This window comes from Lacerta agilis, chromosome 18 (assembly GCF_009819535.1).
Source record: "Lacerta agilis isolate rLacAgi1 chromosome 18, rLacAgi1.pri, whole genome shotgun sequence".
Taxonomy (NCBI): domain Eukaryota; kingdom Metazoa; phylum Chordata; class Lepidosauria; order Squamata; family Lacertidae; genus Lacerta; species Lacerta agilis.
Window position 1 is genome coordinate 5,058,368 of NC_046329.1, and position 16,765 is coordinate 5,075,132.

Here is a 16,765-nt window from a genome sequence, read left to right on the forward strand (position 1 = left end):
ACACAAACCAGTGAAGGCTAAAACTACTTTATTGCAGTTTAAATGCAGAGTATGTATCTGCTTTCCAGCTCATGAGTTCAGAGCTGTCTGTAATGGCCGTCCAGCATCTCTCGAGCCAGAACTGAAAGTAAAATACAACAGTACAGTAAAAACATCACGTGTGTGGGAAAGCTGGTAGAACTAGTGGCTTTCCCACAGGATGAAAACAGACACAATAGTCAGGCTGACCTCGCTGCTGCAGCGTTCGCAGCTCGGCTTGTAATAATATCACAACACAAGGAGCGGGGGGAAGAGGTGTTATTGATGGTCAAATTTTAGTCACTGGGACTTGTTTTCCAAAGGGCAGTGCAGGGTGCAAGAGCTAAACTGGGTGTGATTGCTCTAGGTTAGAGTTGCCAAGTTAAATTGGACCAAACGAAGGAGCCCTGACAGTGGCCTCCCGAAAACCTCTGTGAATGCTCGCAAGAGGTCATGAGGCAGTTCAGTGTATTGGTTAGAGCAGGTGTGGGGAGCATCCATCCCCCCCCCCCCAGTGTTGCTATATTATTCTGATTTATTGAATTTATATACCGCCCTATACTCAGGGGTCTCAGGGTGCTTCGCAGAATAAAATCAAGATATAAAACCACAAAATAGCTAATAAAAATAAAAACAACCCAATAGTGGCCCCCCCAACCCACATTTTAAAAGGGGCATAGGATGTAAATCGGATCAACCAAGGGCTTGGTTAAAAAGGAACGTTTTTGCCTGGCGCCTAAAGGTGTATAATGAAGGCGCCAGGCGAACTTCCCTGGGGAGAGCATTCCACAGACTGGGAGCCACTGCAGAGAAGGCCCCGTTCTCGTGTTGCCGCCCTCCAGACCTCTCGAGGAGGAGGCACATGAAGGAGGGCCTCAGAAGATGATCTCAGGGTCTGGGTAGGCTCATATGGAAAGAGGCGGCCTTTGAGGTATTGCGGCCCTGAGTCGTTTAAGGCTTTATAGGTCAAAACTAGCACTTTGAATTGGACCCGGAAACTAATTGGTAGCCAGTGCAGTCGGACCAGGATCGGTGTAATATGCTCAAACCGTCTTGTTCCGGGTGAGCAACCTGGCCGCTGAATTCTGCACCAGCTGAAGTTTCCAAACCGTCTTTAGAGGCAGCCCTACGTAGAACGCATTGCAGTAATCTTATATTGCTATTCCCACCAACCCTGGTCATGCTTGCTAGGGCTGATGGAAGTTGTAGTTCAGCAACATACGGAGGGCAATAAACCTCCAATCAGCCATAAAGGTCACTGGTTGACTTTTGGCCCATCACTATCTTTTATCCTAACCTACATAAAAGTGGGGGAAGAACGAGATCCTTGAAAGAAAGCCAAAATATAAATGTATTAATGGTAGAGATAGCTTGCCCCAGTCGCCCCTAATATCTGGTAATAGGAACTCCCTGCCCCCAAGCATAGGGGGTTGTATCCAGCTAAGTCCTGCTCAGAGTCAGTCTCTTGAAGTTAATGGACCTAAATTAGTCATGTCCATTAAAAGTGAGCGAATCTATTCTGAGTAGCCATGAACAGAAGGAATAGGTCTAATTTAAACATGTCTTGAGGGCTTTTTTTTAATACTCTGCTCCGCTCCCCAAACGGACGCGGCATACAAATATTATAGCAACCACAAATCATAAAAAGGTATAATGTGTACAGCTTGGCGTCAGTAAATTCAGATTTAAAAAGATCAAGAGTGGTTTAATACTCAAAAGCCAACCACAGTTACCTATGTTGGAGGGAATTTTGCGCGCCTTTGTGTACAGATCTTAACCGCTGGCTAGGGTCACTTCAAAAATTTCCTTTCCTTAATGGTAGTGCAAACAAAGTTTTCAATTAGGCAGCTCTTTAAGTGTAAATGTACTTTGCTTGATTAGCAGGGAGAGAGCTTGGTTTGGGTATGCTTCCGATTGAGACAAACCCTTGCAGTATAATGCATCATCATAATCACTATTAATTGGCTTATTTATATGCCACATTTTTTCTACAAACCTCTCTCGTGTTTCCTCTTGGCCTTTTCCCTGCCAGCACTGGGGCGGGGTGGGGGGCATCTTATGTCCCTGTCAAGGTAGTATTTTAAGGCTCCTGAGCAGCACATCGTTTGTAAGATTTCCTCCCAAAGGGTGTGTGTGTGTGTGTGTGTGTGTGAGAGAGAGAGAGAGAGAGAGAGAGAGAGACTAGGCCCACCCCCAATTAGACAAAGAGCGAACACAGTTTGAGTTGCAGCTTGTAGTTCAGCTTCTGCAGTGTGAATCCACCTTCTTCTCCTCTTTCCCCTGAGCAGCCCCCCCCCCCGATCCACTCTGGGGAATCCCCCCACCCTTCAGAAAAGATATTGAGGGTGCCAGGTGTCACCCTCCCTCTCCTTCAGGGGAGAGGAGGGGGAAGTTCATTTGCAGAATACAGCTGTTCCATAACTGCAGTGTTCGATGCAACCCTCTTACTCCACACTGTCATGGGATAGGAGAGCTGGGGAAAAAAATCATCTCCTCCTGCCCACCCACCCCCGGCCCCAGCCGCCTTCTCGGTTTGCCGCCTGCCTCATTCGCCGAAGGGCTGGCAGCGGTGGCACGAAACAGGCTTCCGCCCCACCTAGAGAAAGAAGGTGCTGTGCTTACCTTCTCATGGGCTGCAACCACCACCGCTGCTGCTATTTCTCGTGAAGCGGGTAGGCAGAGCGAGCTCATCCTCTCTGTTCTCTGGCCCACAGGATTACCAGGGCAGCGGCAGCGAGAGGAAGAGGCCGAGCGGTGGTGGTTCTGCCAATCAAATGCCGTGCCTGGTTTACCTCAGTGCAGCGCGGGGACATCTCTGTCAATCAAACGCCGCTGAAGTAAACCAGGAGCAGCGTTTGATTGGCAGAGCCGTCACCGCTCGGCCTCTCCCTCCCGTCGCCATCGCCTGGAGTCTCGGCTTCGCAACAGGTTCTGGCTTCAGGCCGGATTTAGGACCCAGGTGGGCCTGATGCGGCCCAGGGACCGTAGTTTGCCGACCCCTGGTCTAAAAAGCCCAGGACAAAAATTTTCACGGCTCTCTAGCATTGATGGTGAGTCATTGACCAGAAGTAATGTATTTCGCGTTAACTCTGAAAGGGCATACTCTGTTCTGAACAAACTAAGCCTCCTAGAGCAAAATATGCAATAGGAGACATAGCTGGGTCAGATTATGTCCCAGGCTTTTTGGCCTCATCTACTCATGGACGCAGGTGGCGCTGTAAGTTAAACCACAGAGCCTAGGGCTTGCTGATCAGAAGGTCAGCGGTTCGAATCCCCGTGACAAAGTGAGCTCCCATTGCACGGTCCCTGCTCCTGCCCACCTAGCATTTCGAAAGCACGTCAAAATGCAAGTAGATAAATAGGTACCGCTCCGGCGGGAAGGTAAATGGTGTTTCTGTGCGCTGCTCTGGTTTGCCAGAAGCGGCTTTGTCATGCTGGCCACGTGACCCGGAAGCTGTACACCGGCTCCCTCGGCCAGTAAAGCGAGATGAGCGCCGCAACCCCAGAGTCGGACACGACTGGACCTAATGGTCAGGGGTCCCTTTACCTTTACCTTACTCATGTACTTTCTGAAACCAAAGGGGGGTGCATTGGGTGCCAAATGCGATCCCCCCCTCCCCAGCTCTCCTACCTCACTATAGCTTTAAATAGTTTAAACAACCGAAGGGTTTCATTCCACTCCTTTAGATCTGAAGGTTGTGGCATTTTTGTTCTTTTATGTAAAGGCAAAGGTAAAGGGACCCCTGACAGTTAAGTCCAGTTGCAAACAACTCTGGAGTTGCGGTGCTCATCTCGCTTTACTGACCGAGGGAGCCGACGTTTGTCCGCAGACACTTTTTCCGGGTCATGTGGCCAGCATGACTAAGCCGCTTCTGGCGAACCAAAGCAGCGCACGGAAACACCTTTTACCTTCCCGCTGGAGCGGTACCTATTTATCTACTTGCACTTTGACGTGCTTTCGAACTGCTAGGTTGGCAGGAGCTGGGACTGAACATCGGGAGCTCACTTTGTCGCGGGGATTTGAAGCGCCAACCTTCTGATCGGCAAGCCCTAGGCTCTGTGGTTTAGACCACAACGCCACCCGTGTCCCTCACTGGATGGTTAAATCCCGTCACACTTGACTTTGAGCTAAACTGCTTTGGGAACTCTGGCTCAGGTTGAAGTATGGTGTAAAAATGATTTTAATTTATTGTAAATGGGTCTCTCTTGGTGAGTTGCGAATTGTGCTGGCCTGGTCTACCTCACCCTTACGTATCCATGTAGTGTTCTTCCAATTTTCTTACACCACAGCCCCCAGTACATATCATCACCTCATCCTGCCAGGCAGCGAAAGCCTTGTGTGCGTTGTGACAGGTGCTTGGTGATGGGAAGCTGTTAAGTAGCGCAGCTTTCCCAAGTGCGCTGTCCCCAGGAGAAGGCTGTATGGCTTGTGTCCATTCGTTGCACATACGCACCACCGTTGGGTGGTGTTCAGCCAAGTTTTACCCAGAGCAGACCTGTTGAAATTAATGGGTGTAAACTTTTAAGTCATGTTCTTTTCAGTGGGTCTGCTCCGAATAAAACCTAGCAGCTTGGGTGGGGCCAGCTGGCCACACAGCCAGTGTCCAGTGCTTGCTTTGACTCCACTCTCTCGGTTCCTTTTTGTTCATGCAGGCCACGGGATGGACAGTCGACCTGCGATGGCTATCTTCGAATTGCTGGACTACATAGTTAATGAGGTTGGTGGCTTGAAGAGGCTCTGTTAGTTTTTGTGGGTTCTTTCCCCACATAGTTTTAAAAAGGGTGGGGTGGGGACAGAAACAGTACCCAAACACACCTAGCTTAATATTTCAAAGCTCTCTTAAGCCATGAACAGTCTAAAAGAGGCAATATTATCAGTTTTTTAAAAGGTGCATTGCAAAAACCAATGGAACAGCAGTATCAGAACACATGAAAGTAAACAAAGCTGAAGTTCTGAGGACTCAAAAAGCAGAGTCCAGCCTAATAGGTCAGGGGAAAGCCTGTGCGAAAAGGTTAAGTCTGCACAAGACACCTGAAGCAGCTGACGGTTGCTGCTTTGACATGTGGCAGAGGGAAAGCCATGCCATAGAACGGGGCAGCGGCAGAAAATGCCCGTTTTAGGATCTCCGCCCTCACAGAATCCAGGGCCTGGTATTAAACCTGGCTTCTCGAGCAAGTGTGGTGTAGTGGTTAAGAGTGGTATACTCGTAATCTGGGGAACCGGGTTCGCATCTCCGCTCCTCCACATGCAGCTGCTGGGTGACCTTGGGCTAGTCACACTTCTCTGAAGTCTCTGAGCCCCACTCACCTCACAGAGTGTTTGTTGTGGGGGAGGAAGGGAAAGGAGAATGTTAGCCGCTTTGAGACTCCTTTGGGTAGTGAAAAGCGGGATATCAAATCCAAACTCTTCTTCTTCTTCTTCTTCTTCTTCTTCTTCTTCTTCTAGTAAACCCACATGCTTGTCTAGGGAAGCTGGAAAAATTTGAGGTGTTTGGGAGCCTGTACCTTTGGCAAGCTGCGTGAACTGCTGCTTAAATAATACTGCTTGCTCCCAGCGGTGTGTACATGGGTGGGGGACCCTGTGGCCCCCACGGGGACATTGTATTCCAGCTTCTATCTGACCCAGCCACCACAGCCAATGCCCTCCAGCTTCTGTCGGACCCAGCCACCACAACCAATGCTCAAGCGAGCCGTAGGCATCAACGCCTGAAGGGCCACAAGTTCCCCATGCCTGCTGCATGCCTTCCTAACCCTCCCCCCCCTTTCCTTTTCCTTTAAAATTTACGTCATGAACGAAGAAGCACCGCAACCAGGGTATGAACTCTGCAGATTAAGCCAAACTCATTTTCAGCCCTGCTTGCCTGCCCAGTTTGGCCTGAGAAGGCTGGCCTATGGAGCCCGAAAGGTTCCTCATCCCCGCAGCATGGGGATAGAGAGCAGGGTCAGGCTACGGGACCCAGGTCCATGCTGTGCACCGCAGGGAGAATCCACAATTCGCAAGGGCGTAAGTTGCTGAAATGCAGGAGTTATTTGGGATCTCGAAGAGACGTGTGGTGTTATGTAAGACTTTGTGGACTACGGAAAGAGCAGATGGACTTCGGAGACAGTCTGCAGAACAGATAGTACCGGGCATCGGAGCCCCTGCAGAGCTGTGCTCTGCCTCCTACATTTTCTGGCTCGTCTTTGCAATCTGTGAAGACAGCTTTTCCCTTTTTGAAGCAGAAGTCAAGATTCTCGGGGTGTTCGTGTTCTCTGATCGGGGATTGCTGCTTTCACATCAGTCCTGGGCCACTCTTGGGTTTAATAATAATAATAATAAGAAGAAGAAGTAAAGGTAAAGGACCCCTGACGGTTAAGTCCAGTCGCAGACAACTGTGGGGTTGCGGCACTCATCTCAGTTTACAGGCCGAGGGAGCCGGTGTTTGTCTACAGACATTTTTTCCTGGTCATGTGGCCAGCATACTAGCGCAACAGAATACCGAAACCAGAGCAGCACATGAAAATGCCGTTTACCTTCCCGCCAGAGTGGTACCTATTTATCTACTTGCACTTTTGGGCGTGCTTTCGAACTGCTAGGTTGGCAGGAGCTGGGGCTGAGCAAGGGGAGTTCACCCCGTCGCGGGGATTTGAACCGCCGACCTTCTGATCAGCAAGCCCAAGAAGCTCCGTGGTTTGGACCACAGCGCCACCCGCGTTCAACAACAACCACAACTATTATTATTATTATTATTATTATTATTATTATTATTATTATTATTATTATTTTATACCCCACCCATCTGTCTGGGTTTCCCCAGCCACTCTGGGTTGCTCCCAACAGAATATTAAAAACACGATAAAATATGAAACATTTAAAACTTCCCTAAACAGGGCTGCCTTCAGATGTCTTCTAAAAGTCAGGTGCCATTAGCCATGATGTACCTGCCTGAGGCCGGGTCTTCATCACTTTTCTCCCTCAAATCCAGATACAGAAGCAGGACAGACACTGCCCTAAGTCTCAAGCTGTGACAAACACTGCACCAAACACCGAATATTAGCTTTTGTTCAGCGCAAAGGCAATTAAGTCCATTGCATCAAAACGTTCGTTTCGGTTCTCAATCGTAGCCTCATTGCTTCTTCTTTTTTTTTTACTTCCTGCTATATATATATCTTGTTAAATCTTGAATTCCACATTTATTTTATTTTTTTTAAGCTTTAGCATCCAGCACGCAGCACATTACAGTCGCTAAATGGGCGAAATAAACTAAGTATTTCTCCAAGACGCTCAGCAGTATTCTGGCGTTCGGCGTGGGGGGGTTTGGCATGCAAGCCCACGCCTGTTAATGATCTGACCCACGGAGCCTCTTTATTGCAACCCCTGCCCATCTTTTATTCCCGCCCCATCCATTCTCTCCCATCGCCCGGGCCTATTTTCTCAGAGGCACCTACTTTTCCTGGGTTCCAGCATGTCTTACACCTGTGTTTCTTTTCCTCCCCCCTTATCTCCAGCCACCTCCAAAGCTGCCAAACGGGGTTTTCACTCAAGAGTTCCAGGAGTTTGTAAATAAATGGTAAGCGTTCGTTTTCATCGGGGGGGGGGGGGGGGGGTTCAAACCCCAGTGGGCTGAAAGGAGAAGCGTCTTCTCTTCCAAATGCAGAAAAGCCACTGAATTCGGAGGTGCTGGCTGCAGCATTGTCCCGAGGGGTTTGCATTTTGCCATTCCTCGCTTCTGGGGGCAAAGCATCCCACAGCTGGGGGTGGCATTCACGGAGGAGGCCTGATCCTGTGTCACTGCCACACCGTGCAGCTGCCAGTGGTGGGACTCAGGAAACACACCCAGCTGATGTAGATTCAGAGGGCCAGCTGATGTAGATTCAGAGCATAGCAGAGCTTTTTAATTTAATCCCAACAACAGCTGGGATTCAGAGCATAGCAGAGCTTTTTAATTAGTGAAGACCCCTAAACTGTTTATAAACCTATTTTTTTACAAGGTTGTGACCCACCCAGAGTAATAAATCTAATAGTAACAATAGCCCAAGTGCTGTTGGCTGGCTGTCCCCATCCTCAGTCTACCTGCTGAATTCTGAACCAGCTGGAGCTTCCAGACCAGGTCCAAGGCCAGCCCCACGCGGAGCACAGAGCAGCAGTCAGTTTTGAGGTTACCAACGCTCGGGCTACAGCGGCCGTGTATGCTTATATTTATTTTGAGGGTGGGGGCGAGTTAGTGCAGCCAAGGGAACTGTACAAGGCTGTTGTCTGTCTGGACTCACCCAAAGTATGGCAGTGCTGATAACCTAAGGAGTGTGGCCTTGCAAAGGCATACTGTCTTTTTAAAAAAGAAATCTGATTTTTTTTCCGCCTTCCTTATCCCACACAGCTTAATTAAAAACCCTGCTGAACGGGCAGATTTGAAGAAGCTGATGGTAAGTCGATAAGGATTTCGTATCTGCACATCAGGGCCGGCCCACCCCTGAGGCAAGGTGATGCGACCGCCTCGGGCGGCAGGATCCGCAGGGGCAGCAGACCCGGCCTCCAAGGAATGCATCACCCGCAGCTACATCACCTTGCCTCGGGTGCCAAAACGTCTTGGGCCGGTCCTGCTACGCACGTTGCGTGAAAATAAATTCAAAATCTCAGTCCAGCTCCCAGCAAATGCAGAGTTCTTCAGCTGGAATCAGTTAAGCACTTTTTTGCATGTGACTATTACCCCTTTTCATATACTGTATTTTTCGCTCCATAGGGCGCACCTCGTTTTTAGAGGAGGAAACAAGGGAAAAAATATTTTTCTGGTTTTCCTCCTCTAAAAGCCCTGTTTTTTGAGGATCAGCTAAAAGTTTTGCAGCTTTTTTTGCAAAGGGAAAAGCCCTGTTTTTTTGAGGATCAGCTAAAAGTTTTGCAGCTTTTTTTGCAAAGGGGGAAAAGCAAAGCTCCTTTTGCAAAGGGGGAAAAGCAAAGAGGAAAAGCTCTGTTTTTAAGGGGTTCAACTCACATTTCTGCAGCTTCTAAGGGAAAGGGAGCCTTTTCTACAGTTTCCAGATAGATAATCTATAATCAGCCAGTCACATGTAGCTGGGGAAACAAACAACCTCCCTCTGCAGCACATTCAACAAAGGAGGGTGGGGCTGAAAGGGAGCCGGGGACTCTTATCTCTCTCCTGATCTCTTGCTGATCAGCTGCTGAGCGGGGTCCTTTCAACACCCCTTCTCTTTGTAAAATAAAAAGCATGATCCTATTTTGGCCCCTGGGCAATTCAGCTCCAGGGATCACCATTCGCTCCATAAGACGCACAGATATTTCCCCTTACTTTTCAGGAGGAAAAAAGTGTGTCTTATGGAGCGAAAAATACGGTATTTCTGTTCATGGCAGAATGGCAAATGGCTGGGCATCGTTGGATGGGAGATCCATCTCCATTCCTCCAAAACAGGTGTGGGGAACCTTTGGCCCGCCAGATGTTGCTCCCATCAGCCCCAGGAGGCATGGCCAGGCCGAGGATGATGGGAGTCATAGTTCAGCAACATCTGCAAGTCTGAAGGTCGCCCCCCCCCGGCCAAACACTGCTCTAAAACTTCACCCAGGCACCGCTCCACAAGTTTTGAAGCTTTATCTTCAAATCCGTCTGGCCTGGAAACTTAACGCATGAAATTGAAACCGAGTTTGCTTCTCGCGCCTTGCAGTATTTAGACGCACACCTTAAGATGCCGCAGGTTCACCTCTGCATTGCACTGGCATCTTTGGGAGCTGTTCCCGGGGGTGTTGAATTCCTTAATCGACACCAGATTCCTCGGTTGTCTGTGAAAGGCACTAGAGCAGGGGCTGGGGAACCTTTGGCCCTCCCGCCGTTTCCTGGACTACAACTCCCATCACCCCCCAAGCTGTTCTTCGGGGTGTGGCTGATGGGAAGTGGAGTCCAGCAGCAGCAGCCGGGGGAGGGGGGGCAATTGTCCCCTAGCCATGCGCTAGGTCATTCTTGCTTCATTGCCCCGAAGTGGACAATGTGCTCAGGTGGTTCCGATCCCCAGCAGAGCTGCAGCTGACAGTGCATTCGTTGGGTCCCGGTTATGAGCTGCAGTTAAAAGGGGGAGCAGGTTCCATGCCAGCACAACCAGCCTGACTTCCCCATATTGTTTGCTTTACCCCCTCCCCTAGAAGAACAGCAACACAAAAGCCTGCGGTGCAAATACCCACTTGCTTTTCCCTACCTGTATGCTTGTGATTTGCTTACAACCAAACAACTAAATCTGTTACAGAGCCCTTTTCTGTTTTGAGACGGGGGGGGGGGGGGTCGGGTCCTTCCAGGTGTCCTTATTGCACCTTAACAATGTCTTGTGGCTCCTGCTCTTCTTGGGGCGGTCATGCACAATCCAGATTGATTGATTGATTGATTGAATTTATATATTGCCCTAAACCGGGGGGTCTCAGGGTGGTTCACAGAATAAAATCAAGATATAAAACCACAAAATACCTAATAAAAACAACAACCCGGTAGCCCCTCCCCCCCAAAAAACAACTCATTTGGAAAGGGCATAGGATGTAAATCGGATGGTTAAAGGCCTGGTTAAAAAGGAACGTTTTTGCCTGGCGCCTAAAGGTGTATAATTAAGGTGAACTTCCCTGGGGAGAGCATTCCACAGACAGGGAGCCACTGCAGAGAAGGCCCCGTTCTCATGTTGCCACCCTCCGAACCTCTCGAGGAGGAGGCACATGAAGAAGGGCCTCAGAAGGTGATCTCAGGGTCTGGGTAGGTTCATATGGAAAGAGGCGTTCCTTGGGGGGGGGGTGTTCCTGGGTGGAAGCAGCAATAGCACTGGGGAAGCATCGCAGAACAAGCTGAAAAAGTGCCCCACTTGGGGTACCTTTACTGGCTCAAGAGCATGTTGCAGAACAACCTGCAATAATGCACTAGAGGGGGCTGGTGGGTTCTGAGTAGAGCTGCAGCAGGCCCATTAAGCAGCGTCCCAGTCTCCCTGCAACGGCTCCGAATGCTGACAGATTGGCCAGGCAATTGCTGGCAGCGCAGGAGGCGTTTCCCGCCGAGACTGTTCTGTACCAGTAACTGCCGGAAGGGACCAATCTGTTGCTGGTGGGATTCTTTCCCACCTCTGACCAGTGACACCGGCGTCTCCAAAATATCTAGGAGGAATCTACTTTTCACCTATACATATACAGTATACAGTGGTACCTCGGGTTATGTACTTAATTGGTTCCGGGTTGCCATTCGTAACCCGAAATGTACGCAACCCGAAAATCGCGCTTTGTGCATGCGCGAACTGTGCAGAACGCTTCTGCACATGCGCAGAAAAACACTTCCGGGTTACAGGAGTACGTAACCCGAAAATATGTAACCCGAAGCGGACGTAACCCGAGGTACAACTGTATATATATTTAGAGAGAGAGTGTGTGTGTGTGTGTGTGTGTGTGTGTGTGTGTGCTCAGATCTGTTTATGAAAGCAAAGGTGCTGGTTGGAAATAAGGCATTTTTAAAATAAAAATGGACACCTGCTTTCTGCACAGCTCTTTAAAATTCATTAAATGTCCCAGAACATAATACCTCCCCAAATCCCATATTAAAACCCGGATATGGGATGGATTTTGAGAGATGGCAGGTTGCAGGGAAGACCGTGGCATGGGTTAGAGCAGGCATAGGCAAACTTGGCCCTCCAGATGTTTTGGGACTAGCAACTCCCATCATCCCTAGTTAACAGCACCAGGGGTGCAGGATGATGGGAGTTGTAGTCCCAAAACATCTGGAGGGCCGAGTTTGCCTATGCCTGGGATAGAGCAAACTTGGATCTCCAGCTGTTTTTGGACTACAGTTCTCACCACCCCTGGCAACTGGTGCTGCTAGCTACGGATGGTGGGAGTTGTAGTCCAACAAGACCCAATTTTGAGAAAACGCTAGGTTTGAGAAATGGGTAGGCATCTGGGGGCAGAAATGCCATCCCTGCAGAGCATCTGGCCCTCCTTTTGCCCAGGCTCCATCCTCGCATCAGTGAGATTTGCAGAACAGAGTGAAGGACCTCTAAACTTCAGGCCGACTTTGGCTCACCAGTTCAACCCCCAGGGGCCATTTCCCCAAAACTCTGCCCACCTATTGATCAGCTGACATCCCTGGGCATGGTCAGTTCTGCATTGGCTGTCGCTGCCAGTTGGGAAAAACGGAGAGGGGGGGCGGTTAAATCCTATTAAGGCTGTTTCGTAGAACAGAATTGAGGCCTTCTCACAGGCTGTTGTGTGGAGAGATCGATTCTGCTTGGTTCATCAACACACCCGGGGAACGGACTCCCTCGGGAGGTGGTAGACTCTCCTTCCTTGGTGGTTTTTAAGCAGAGCTTGGTGTGCCACCTGTCATGGACGCTTTAACCGAGACTCTTGTATTGCAAGGGGTTGGACTGGATGACCATCGGGGTCCCTTCCAGCTCTGTTCTATGGTTCTCTTAAATTTCCTGCGGGGAACACACGGGCCAAGCTGTGTATCTCTTATAGCGGGGTGGGGAACCTGTGGCCCTCCAGATATTGGTGGGAAACAGTTCCTATGCGTCCTTGATCACTGGCCATGCTGGGAAGCGTTGGGAGTCCCAACAGCATCTGAGAGCCACTAGTTGAGTTGGGCCCCTGGCTGCTTGGCGCCCTCTACAGGCCACGCTAGGGGTGTTTCGATTGCTGTGCTCGTGGAAGCCTGCTGTGACTGCAAGCCATGCATTTTGCTTCTAACTGACGCGAGTCTAGCCCAACTTTCCACACCAAGTGAGCTGCGAGAGTCCTTTGACAATGGAGTCTGTAGTTCGCACAGTGCCTTGTCGTGTGGGGAGCGAGGCCAAAGTATGATGGCTACCCCCAGTGGCTTCCCAAAGCTGGCTAAGCAAGGTGCTGGGCTTTGGGAAGGAGGCAGGAGGGCTAGGACCCTGTTGGAGCCCTCATGCCCCATTCCTAAAGGCCAGGACCTTGTTTACCCAAGGGGGCAGGGCGTCAAATGTTGCTGAGGGCTGCCAGGAAGACCTTGAGGGCTAGAGGCTTCCCTACCCCGCTAGCTGATTTGGCGAAGACGTGGATATGCATGGACTTCTGCCCATATTCAATCAATCAATTTATTTATTGCATTAGCCCTATGGCCGTAGCACATAGTAAAAGACCAGGCAGTAGCCTGACACGATTATGTAAAGAATACAACAGGTACAGTTAAAACAATTGGAAGTAAAATCGTACAGGATAAAACAAATAAAATAAAAAGCACTAGTGGGCGTGTCCATGTTGGGAATATACATAAGACTAAGGCTAAGGGAAGTTGGCCAAAAAGGTGGTCCTGAGTTTCAGGGCCTGTACTATGTAGATGGCCACTGCACGTGAAACCAAGGGGTTGGCAATCTGCCCATATTTATTTGTTTGTTTATGAAATTTCTACCCTGGCCTTTCCTCCCAAAGGAGCCCAGGGTGGCAAATATCAGAATGTTAAAACAGTGCCATTTTAAATAACTTTCATGACGATGGGATTACTTAAATTCATCAGTTGCCTTTTCAAAAAAAACCATGGGGTAACACAAAGCAACTTAACAAAAGATGAACACCGAAACCGGAACAAAAGAAACATCTAAAAAAGACGATCCTGGTTTTTTTTTTTTAAAAAAGGTGTGATCGAAACGTCCCACCCACCTACCCAAAGAAACCGCAGATAGCTAGCAGCCCAAGGCCTGGTGGAAAGGAAATGCTTTTTTGCCGAGCTCCTGTGTAATTATGGTGCCGGCCAAGCCTCTCCCCAGGGAGAGCGTTCCACAAGCAGAGAGCCACCACCGAAAAGGCCCGTTCTCATGTTGCCACCCTGGGAGGGAATAAAAAAATAACACCACCTGAAAACATCCTATGCCTTGTAACATAAGCAGAGCTTTGCGGGGAGGTTCCCAAGGGTATGTTTTGATGTTCTCGATATGGGGTTTCTCCCCACCGCTCTTTGCCTCACAATTCCCTTCAGCGCCCCGCGATTCCCTACCCATATACCCACTGTGACCACGCCTCCTTTCCCCCCTTCTTTTCCAGAATCACGCCTTTATCAAGCGCTCCGAAGTGGAAGAGGTGGATTTCGCCGGCTGGCTGTGTAAGACGCTGCGGTTGAACCAGCCCAGCACTCCCACCCGCACCGCCATGTGAACGCCAAGCAAGCCTCCTTCTTCCCCCCCTCTTCCTCCTCTCGTGCATCTTGCTTGTCTGCTGTCGTCCGCCACCCTTCAGCAGAAGAAAAGAACCCGCCTCTCTCAGCCTGCCTCTCCTCCGTGACCTCTTTTTTTTTCTTTGCTCCGGAGCAGCAAAGGCGCCGCAGTTCAGAAGCTGCCCGCTCACCCAGACAGCAAGAGCAGAAAGTGGGCTCGCTTCACCCTCTTCCTGTTTCGTTGTTTGGCTTCACCCCTCTCCCCACAGCTGAGTGTGGATCTCTTCAGAGCTTCTGACTCTGGGCAAGGGATTGGGGGTGGGTGGGGGTTGTGTACAGCAGGGGTGAGCTGCTTTCCGTTTACGTTTTGTGTCACCAGTTTCGTGGGAAAGGGAAGGCTGTGCCTTCTTTCCTTTCTTTCTGTGCACTTGCTTCCTGGGTGGGGGGCCTGAGAGGCGCAGGCAGGCTTGCCGGACGGGTGCTGCAGATGGGCGGAGACACGTGGAGCAGCTTGGGCGGAAGCGGGCCGATTAGCCAACGGAGCAGCGTGGCAGCTTCTTCGGCGTTGGCCGAGATGTAGGAGGGCTCGGGTCCTTGCTAGAGCCTGTCGGAGGAAGATAGCAAGAGCCCCGTGCGATTTTAAGGAAGTTTGTGTTTGGTGGTTGAGAAGCTAGCATTCAATTCCTTCCCATGCTCTCCTCCTCCTCTTCCCCTCCCCACGGTTTCTGCATTTAGTTTCTTTACGAGAGAAGTTGTCCCCCCCCCCTTAGTTCCACTTGCCCTCTTTGTGGGAGAGGGAATGTCCATGGCTTCAAGGCGAACGTGGAGCCGTCTTCACGTGTGTTTTGTGTGTGAGAGTGTAATTTTTACGTACAAATGCAGACCCGCTGAAATTAGCGGACATGCCCATTTTGTGTGCATGCGTTTTGGTGGGTCTGTTCTGGGTTGGGCCTCATTGGATGCAGCTCCACACGTGCCCCATGGAAATTGTGTCGTCATTATAAATCATGTAGAATTGGGGGGGGGGGGCGGAGCAGCAGTCCACAAGCTGCTTCTCGAAAGACGTGACGGTTTTAAAGCCATCTCCTTCCAGTCTTAACAGAGTGCTTTATTTCTGAAATCATGTGCACTAACTCGTCGAAGTGGAGGGTGGAGGTCCGTAGTCCTTTGCGGGTATTTATTGGGAGAAGAATCGCAGCTGCTAATTCTTGACCTTGACGGGCGGAGGGGACGCGAAGGCCCCCTCTTCCTCCCCAGCACACGCTCGGTGTGAGTTGTTCCTCGGACCTTGTAGCGGAGGTATCGCTCTTCTGATAAAGGTGTCGTCGTTGGTTTCTGCCTTCTTGGTACTGGCGTTGTGTTACGTCTCCGTTTCCGAGAGCGTGTGGTTTAATGGTGAAAGAAGTCCCGTGCTGCAATGGATAATTCTAAGTCTTGTTGATGCTGTTGCCCTCCATAGCTCAGAGGAGGCGTCGCCTCTGCAGCAGGTGAACTGGAAGAAAAGCTGTTGGCGGTGGTTAGGCTGCCTCTCCCCCCCCCTGCCCCCCAGTCCTTCTGCTGCACCTCATCCCCAGTCTTATCAGATCCTTCTTTAAACTTCCATTTCTCTCTCTCTCTCTCTCTCTCCCCCCCCCTTCTATTTCCAGTTCATTCCTTTACCATTATTGGCTTTTAGCTGTCCAGGTAACTGAAGGGGAGTAAATGAGTAAGACCCAATACACATTTGCCCTACAGCCCATTTTCTTTCTTTCTTTCTTTCTTTAAAAAAAAAGCATAAAAGAGGAGAGTCAGGTTCTTCAAATTTCTCCGGCACCTGGCAGTCAATAAGGTGTTAGCGTTTTGTTCTCCTCTGCCATTCTGGGAAGTGTGGGAATCGGCATCCAGCCGGCCATCGTGCCCAGCCCCCCCCCCACCCCTTGAATTCCAGCAGGTAAGGAAGCCACAGCTGGGTGGCTGAACCAGGTGGAGTCCGCTCGGGGGAGTGGCCAAATCAGGGCTTGCTGAGGATGATGTTGAAGAGGCACTGGCCACGTTCCGTCCTTGCTTGGGTTTGCGCCTTGGGATGCAGGACTTGGCGCAGGCCGAAGCAAGCAGCAGGTGGGCTGGCGGGTGAGTCACTCGGCCACAACGGAAGTCAGCAGCTCGCATGGTACCACCGCTTTCCTGTTAGCTCACCTTGCTAGGAACCCTGCAAAAAAAAAAAAAAACCAAACCCATCTAAGGTGAAGCTGCTTTTAAAAGACACGGCTGCCTTGAGTTCCCCGACGCAAGGGGTTAACTTTTCCCCGGCCTGTCTTGGCACTTGCCTCTCAAAAGGTGGGTATCTTGGCACCCGTGCATGGCGCAGCTGACTGGCATGGTTGCCAAGTGCTCTGCGGGAGAGAAAGGCCCAGTTCGGCGACCGGATGCCTACCTCTAGGAATCTGCACCGTGTCTCCCAACATGTTTCCCAGAGTGACTCCATGGGGGTGGGGGAAACTTTGTGGAGTGCCTACCCCTGGAGGGGGGGGGATTCTGGAGGTTCCTTCCCCAAATTTCCAAAGGTTATTGGGTTGCCCAAGAGCAAACAGCTCTCCCTCTATTGGCAGTGTGACCTTAAATCCCTGGGACTCCCCCCTCTGCAGAGATAT

The 16,765-nt window shown here is 50.3% G+C and overlaps 1 protein-coding gene across 1 annotated transcript in view; it reads left to right on the plus strand.

Annotated features, from left to right (window-relative positions):
* The window catches only part of MAP2K2 (mitogen-activated protein kinase kinase 2), a 32,625-nt gene extending 18,363 nt beyond the window's left edge, over positions 1–14,262 (plus strand). Inside the window, exons 8-11 of the mRNA XM_033136572.1 lie at positions 4,672–4,736; positions 7,507–7,568; positions 8,376–8,421; positions 14,027–14,262. Of these exons, the coding sequence (XP_032992463.1) occupies positions 4,672–4,736; positions 7,507–7,568; positions 8,376–8,421; positions 14,027–14,137 (284 nt within the window). The 3' untranslated portion in view covers positions 14,138–14,262. The remainder of the gene's footprint in view (positions 1–4,671; positions 4,737–7,506; positions 7,569–8,375; positions 8,422–14,026) is intronic.
* Positions 14,263–16,765: the final 2,503 nt, after the last annotated feature.